This window comes from Salmo salar, chromosome 25, assembly GCF_965601325.2.
Source record: "Salmo salar chromosome 25, fSalSal1, whole genome shotgun sequence".
Classification (NCBI taxonomy): Eukaryota; Metazoa; Chordata; class Actinopteri; order Salmoniformes; family Salmonidae; genus Salmo; species Salmo salar.
In genome coordinates, this window is record NC_138315.1 from 47,127,501 (window position 1) to 47,135,407 (window position 7,907).

At 39.6% G+C, this 7,907-nt stretch overlaps 1 protein-coding gene across 1 annotated transcript in view; it reads left to right on the forward strand.

Moving 5' to 3' along the window:
• LOC106597066 (CD276 antigen homolog) overlaps window positions 1-7,437 on the forward strand; it is a 7,548-nt gene extending 111 nt beyond the window's left edge. Inside the window, exons 1-7 of the mRNA XM_045707671.2 lie at window positions 1-248; window positions 812-870; window positions 2,710-3,078; window positions 3,223-3,498; window positions 4,000-4,089; window positions 4,176-4,256; window positions 5,996-7,437. The exon at window positions 1-248 is cut by the window's left edge and continues 111 nt beyond it. Of these exons, the coding sequence (XP_045563627.1) occupies window positions 813-870; window positions 2,710-3,078; window positions 3,223-3,498; window positions 4,000-4,089; window positions 4,176-4,256; window positions 5,996-6,024 (903 nt within the window). The 5' untranslated portion in view covers window positions 1-248; window position 812 and the 3' untranslated portion in view covers window positions 6,025-7,437. The remainder of the gene's footprint in view (window positions 249-811; window positions 871-2,709; window positions 3,079-3,222; window positions 3,499-3,999; window positions 4,090-4,175; window positions 4,257-5,995) is intronic.
• The last annotated feature ends 470 nt before the right edge of the window (window positions 7,438-7,907 follow it).

Here is a 7,907-nt window from a genome sequence, read left to right on the forward strand (position 1 = left end):
CGTAACCACAGCTTTATGAACTCAGCGGTGCAGTCAGTTGACTACAATTTTTTTTTTACACCATTTCAGCAGAGCAAAAGATTTGAGGCTGATCCAAAATCCAAAAACCAGGTCAAAAGTGACATCCCTGGAGGAGGCGTGTAGCTCATTCATAGCAAAGCAATCATCACCAAAGATCATTCTCTGTCTGCCAGACGGATCAGTCAGGACACAGCAGGAATATTATCTGTAAAGGCTTCAGTCTGCTGGTGAGTTCTTCCTCTTGGTAGTGTGTTACATGAGGATATGGGAATGCTTTTAAAAAAAACTCTTGTTTGATCTTATAAAGAAGTGTTTGCTTCTCCGATGAACTGAAAGCTGGCATCAAATCAACTTCCTTGTAACTTTTGTTTGTGTTTAAAGTTGAACGTTTCTCTGTGAAACTCCATATCAGCTTTTAAATCAAACTAGAAAAGGAATGACAAAGCTCAGCAGTAGCTCAACAACAATGTGTCAGTAATGTTAAGAAAGTTATATATTAACTTTTGTAGTCCGTCATTGTAAATAAGAATTTGTTCTTAACTGACTTGCCTAGTTAAAAAAGGTTAGATTAAAAATACAAAGTTGTAGTGCCAATGTGCCAAAGTTCTTGCTACTGAGGATGATAGCCGACAGGCTATTTGACATGGTATATACGACTATGCTTCAGGATGAAATGGTATCCACTTCTTTATGAAATCTCCTCCTTCCTTTCCTTTTGGACTTGCATAAACTTCCCATTTATAGACAATGTTGTTCATATAACTATTTTGCTACTGATTTCTTCCCTTAGAATGGTCTGCATTCATCTCAAAATGGCTGTTGGGATTGTCTTAGTTGTTCTGCTGTATGGTAAGTTTCCACAGCTAACTTCACTACTGTTTTCATTCATCAATATAGACAGCCACGAGGTTATAGGCCACCACCCGCTCTGGTTTCTATCTAGTGTACACTATGAGCAGAGCACCATGCGGCTACACATACTGACCCTGTAGATTACATTGTCCAAAACGGTGTTAGTAAGGACAACCTTGTTATCAGAAAGGGGAAAAAAGGAAGTCTCATTATAAAACTGGTCTTGGATTGTGAAAGCTCTTTGACGTCAATGAAAACGCAGACTTTTGAAGATGTTGACCTTTCAGTTTTTTTTAGCGGGTGGATTTCTTCAGAACTGTCTCCACACTATGATTTAAAAATAACTGTGTGACAAATGCACAAAAGCAAATATGGGTGCCTTTTCATCTCAATGGAGCATCATTTTATTTATTTTAAATTTTTTGTACATTTATCAATGAGCTCTGTCAGGATGTGGTGTACACCTCTCACAGACACAGGGGTGTTACCTCTGAGACAGAGTTGTGGAGACAGCATGACTCACTAGGAGGGTGACAGAGTTGTGGAGACGGCACGACTCACTAGGAGGGTGACAGAGTTGTGGAGACGGCACGACTCACTAGGAGGGTGACAGAGTTGTGGAGACGGCACGACTCACTAGGAGGGTGACAGAGTTGTGGAGACGGCACGACTCACTAGGAGGGTGACAGAGTTGTGGAGACGGCACGACTCACTAGGAGGGTGACAGAGTTGTGGAGACGGCACGACTCACTAGGAGGGTGACAGAGTTGTGGAGACGGCACGACTCACTAGGAGGGTGACAGAGTTGTGAACATTAACAGCTAAGAGGATACAGCACCATGTCATCTATTACCGTATGATGATTGACTATTTTTAATAATTTCAACTTGTTGTTATAAAATATAACTATTAGCTGTGTGTGATTCTAATCAGAGCTGGACGTTTACGGAGTCATGACCTCTCACTCGCTGTTATCAACCACATCTATGGTGGAGCCGTAAGCAGAGGCAGGTCGTCTGCTGTAGCCAGGTTTCCACTAGATTAGATAGCCCTACCAACACCTTGGTTACCTGGCTCTTGAATTGTGACAGAATAGTAGCCCTGTATCTTATCCAGACAAATGAAGACTATACATTTCTATTAAAGTCAAAATGAGTCCAATATTTGAACAGAAAGCATCCCTCAGCTGTAGCAGACATTGAAAGCATGTTTTTAAAACTAGGCAAGTCAGTTAAGAACAAATTCCTCTTTACAATAACGGCCTACCCCCAGCTAAACCTGGACGACGCTAGGCCAATTGTGTGCCGTCCTATGGGACTCCCAATCACGGCCGGATGTGATTCAGCCTGGATTCAAACCGACTGTTGTGTCGCATCTTGCACTGAGATGCAGTGCCTTAGACCGCTGTGCCTCTCGGGAACCCAAATGGTGTACCATATTCTACATGAACTTCTTTCTGTATAATCGCTAGCTACTCCTCTCTAACATAATAGTGCTTTCAGAGTGGAATCCAATGTTGAAAAATGGGTGAAAGGAACTTCCAGTAATAAGGCCTGAGAAGTTTCCCAACAGCAGGGTGAGCAGGGAACCACCAGCCTGACTCAACCAACTCTGAGTCACAACTCGGAATAGAGAGGGGCAGGAAAGTCCCAGGCTTGTAGTTGTAGTAATTAAATAATATGCCAGGTTCATTTTCTTTTTTAATCTGCACCAAACATGTTATCTCTGAGGACTATTTCGATACATTACAGTGAAACTTCTCCAATGTCCAGAAAATGTCTTATTAGCATGGTAAATGTGGAGTTTGAACTAACTATTGCCTCTATGTTTGGAAAGTTATTTCAGTAGTTTCATCAACACGCCCGAAGGAGAAAACCGTCGTTGGAATCATCGGACAGCCCGTCCTTCTGCCCTGTGGTTGCTCCAAATTGGAAACTCCCAACTACCCAACAAAAACCAGAATATATTGGCAAGATTTAAACCCCAGAGTGCTGCATGTTTTCAAAGATGGACATGAGGAGTATAACCACCAACACCCTTGGTACAAAAACAGAACAACAATTAACACAGATCAGTTGGCTTCTGGAAATCTGTCACTCCTGCTCAACCCAGTTAATGTCCGAGACAATCGCCTGACCTGCGATGTTATTCTATTAATCAATGGTTTAAAATCAACAGAGTGCCAAATCACTGTCAATGTAGCAGGTAGGCTATGACTGGAACATAATGGTGCTATAGCTCATAATATAAAAATGTTGTTTCCTGTTCTGGAAACATTTCCATTAACTATCAATGCATCTGTCTCATAATTACGCCCGTTTTGGCTTTGTCCCATTGTGCTCCCTGCAGCGAGTTACCAAAAGCCCAAGCTGACATTAAACTCCACAGACATGACGCTTGTGTGCAGCACCCACGGAGGCTTCCCTGAATACCAGGTGACATGGAGGACCCATAACCGTACTCTGGAGCCTCAGGAGGCTGTCAACAAGACTACCCAGGATCCTGGAACAGGAACCTACAACATCAGCAGCCGAGTGAATGTGACAGAGGGACAAAATATAACCTGCAGTATCTACAACACCATCCTCAATGAGACCCAGAGTAACGTTATCATCATAGAAGCCTGTGAGTTCTACCATCCAGTGATTGTCGGACGGAGGCCTACTCACTTCAGTTACACTGCTGTAATTACAAAGATTTAAATCAGATTTAGACCAGTAAACGAGACCATTTCACCTCAACTAGAGTAGCTGCATTGCAGGATGTCTTTCAAATGTTTTAGGTCACATGACAAATGTAAAACTATCACAGGTCAGACAGAGGTGAAAGCAAGTACAGCTCAAACCCAATGGAGTTCAGACACCGCCCCCTAGTGGATAGGCTCAGTAAACCAAAATTATTTTGAAACATGTAGCACAGCATGGCACATTAAGAATATACAATATTTTGATCATTTTAAATGAGCTCCATAAATGTCTATGTTTGTTCTTTGTCAACACTCGGATAAGGAAACGGTATACAACTAAGGGAACATGTTCAATTAGAAGTTTCCAGGAGAGAACTAAATCACAGCATTAATGTTTTCTTGTTCATGTACAACATGCTCTTCACATTGTGTCTTTACAGCCAAAGGGGAAAACCATTTACTGAAATTTAGCCTGGTGGCAATTTGTCCATTGGTCATATTGTTGATTACGGTCATTCTCTGTTTAAAATGTGAGTCTCATTCTTTTCATAGTGAATTTAAATACAGTAGTAGGCTGGTGTTGTGTAACTCATTAAGTACTGTTCTGTTACTGCAGACCCCAACTTCAGGAAGCCATGGAGGAAGATGATCCATTGCTGTCCAGAACCTGAACCTGAAAACACTGCACAACAACCAGGTGAGTATCATACTGCACAGTACTATATTGTACCTGTATAGCTTACTATATTGTACCTGTATAACTTACTATAGTATATCTGTATAACTTACTATAGTATATCTGTATAACTTACTATATTGTACCTGTATAACTTACTATAGTATATCTGTATAACCTACTATATTGTACCTGTATAACTTACTGTAGTGTATCTGTTGATGGATTCTGGGTACTAACTCCTAAACTTGGGACAGGGTTAATTATCAGGTATACTATTGAAATATTGAGTGCCTAGGGTTAGAGGGTCTACACCAGAAGTTCATGGTTTTCTATAGGAGGAAGGTATATAGTGGGTGCAATTATTAAGCTTGGAATGTGTTGAGTGCAAGGAAAGCGATCACGTGTGGCAGACATTGATAAGAAGAGTGAGCACTTTGGGGTAGAGGTCAAATGAAAAGAGGAAGAAGAGACATCACTAAGGTTCTGCCTAGCAACAGAGATGCATTGGCTGTTCAGCTGTGTGGGAGGAGACTCAGCCTAGGAGGAAGGGTTAAATATCAGTGCTTGTGTGAAATGGCGTTGTCTAATGCAGCTGTATTGATCCTCTGGGATGAATAAACGTAGTGTCCGTCAAGTTTTTACTCTGAAAATGTGAACCTAACACTGTATAACTACTATAGTGTATCTGTACAACTTACTATAGTATATCTGTATAACTTATTATAGTATAACTTACTATAGTATATCTGTATAACTTCCTATAGTATATCTGTATAACTTACTGTAGTATAGCTGTATAACTTACTATAGTATATCTGTATAACTTATTATAGTATAACTTACTATAGTATATCTGTATAACTTCCTATAGTATATCTGTATAACTTACTATAGTATATCTGTATAACTTACTATAGTATATCTGTATAACTTACTATAGTGTACAGTGGCATGTGAAAGTATTCACCCCCTTGGCATTTTTCCTATTTTGTTGCCTTACAACCTGGAATTAAAATAGATTTTTTGGGGGGGTTTTTATCATTTGATTTACACAACATGTCTACCACTTTGAAGATGCAAAATATTTTTGGGGGGTGAAACAAACAAGAAATGAGACAAAAAAAACGGAAAACTTGAGTGTGCATAACTATTCATAACTATTCATAAGTATTCTTTAACAATGGATTTAATGGTGTTCTGTGGGATGTTCAAAGTTTCGGACATTTTTTTATAACCCTGATCTGTACTTCTCCACAACTTTGTCCCTGACCTGTTTGGAGATCTCCTTGGTCTTCATGGTGCTGCTTGCTTAGTGGTGTTGCAGACTCTGGGGCCTTTCAGAACAGGTGTGTTCTAATGAGATCATGTGACAGATCATGTGACACTTAGATTGCACACAGGTGGACTTTATTGAACTAATTATGTGACTTCTGAAGGTAATTGGTTGCACCAGATCTTATTTAGGGGCTTCAGAGCAAAGGGGGTGAATACATATGCATGCACAACTTTTCCATTTTAAATGTTTTTGAAGTTTTTGAAGTAAGTTATTTTTAAAATTTCATTTTTTTTCATGTTTTGTGTATGTCCATTACATGAAATCCAAATAAAAATCTATTGAAATTACAGGTTGTAATGCAACAAAATAGGAAAAATGCCAAGGGGTGTGAACACTTTTGCAAGGCACTCTATATGCTGTATAACTTACTATAGTCTATCTGTTTATCTTTCATATCTAGTCTCTGATTTGTCTTTTGCAGAAAATGCAGAATTGAATCTACAACAGTAGCAATCAACTCCCAAGCTTCTCCAGTGGTGAGGAAGACGACAAGTTACTGCGTTGCTGGTGCATACGGCTGGACAAAATGAGGACATTGGTACTGAGAACATATTGAGAGCCATACTGCTACCAGTAATCTTGCATTGAAGCTGATATATGATGCTAGTGATCTATGTCCAATATCCAGCGTTTAGGTCCAGGTGTTTAAACAAAACATTTGACTTTCTGTAAGGAGAGATCAAAATGAAAAGCTAAGATATATATGACACACTTGAATAAAAAACCCCAGACACAGATACAGTCAATATACAACTGTAGACACAAAAGGTGTACTTGAACAGTGAGCCTGTCACTGAACCTGAATGTGCTGCGGGATAAGAAAATGTTCTTGTCATAATGTATTTTAGTATTGTCTATATGTCCCAACATATCACAGACACATAGACAATGAAGAAAGAAACAATCAAACCTCATTCAAACTTAGACAGGTATGGTTAGAGATCACAGGAGGTTGGTAGAATCTTAATTGGGGAGGACGGCCTCATGGTAATGGCTGTAACGGAATCAGTGGAATGGTATCAAATACATCAAACACATGTTTTGATGCCATTCCATTTGCTCCATTCCAGCCATTATTATGAGCCCTCCTCCCCTCAACAGCCTCCACTGATAGAGATTCAGGTTTTTTCTGTTTCTAACTTGCAGGTCTGTCATTCATCGCGGTAGTGAATGTCATGTCTCACTGTTATTTATGGCTGAGTGAATGTCATGTCTCACTGTATTTTATGGCGGGGTGAATGTCATGTCTCATTGATGGAAGCTGTTACAGTGCCTATAGAAAGTTGACACTCCCCTTGGATTTTTTCACATTCTGTTGCTTTACAAAGCCTGCTCTCCTCTACAGGATTGGTGGGTCCCCCTCGGGACGGTTGAGCTAATGTAGGATAGTGCGATTAGCATGAGGTTGTAAGTAACAAGAACATTTCCCAGGACATAGGCATATCTGATATGGGCAGAAAGCTTAAATTATTGTTAATCTAACTGCACTGTCGAATTACTACGCCTGCTAGCTAAAAAAGTTACCTCATAATGAAAGATAAACGATTATAGAATATAATTATAGAATATAACTATGTGAACTACAGAGCGCGGGTCGCTTGGGGGTTACCCTATGGTAGCCCCAGTTAGATCAGGCTACTCAACGTGTTTTATAGTGTTTTTATTTGTTTTGTCTTTTTTTTGGAGGGGTTTACAGGAACAGTATATTTCAATTAATATATTCTGTGTATATAACATGTACCTGTGCGCTGCCACCCAAAATAAAAACTAAAGTAAGAAATACATACAGAGAAATGATCATATTGATCAATAAATATTTTGTAAAAGTATAATTGATATGTAAATAAACAACCTGCAACCCTGCATACCTCTTTCTGCCTATCCCACCCACCACTTTTCTCCTATGCCCCTCCCCCCTTTACTAGCCCCCTTAACATCAAAGGTTGGGATGTTTTTACATCCCCCCAGAGAACCCTTCCCCTACCACCCCTAGTATCATGCTGAATAGCCACCACTAGTCAGCCCCCCCAATTGCGACAGTTGATAACATGTATATGTTTTATTTAAATTATTACTTGTATTGTTTTGGTGGAAGGTAGCCTAGTGATCAGAGCATTGGATCGAATCCCCGAGCTGACAAGGTAAAAATCTGTTGTTCTACCCCTGAACAAGGCAGTTAACCCACTGTTCTTAGGCCGTCATTGAAAATAAGAATTTGTTCTTAACTGACTTGCCTAGTTAAATAAATTGTTGGAGGTCTGAGTTTAATATTTAAACTGTACCCTGTAATTACATCTGAACATCTGACTATTAAACTTAGATATTTTTATATT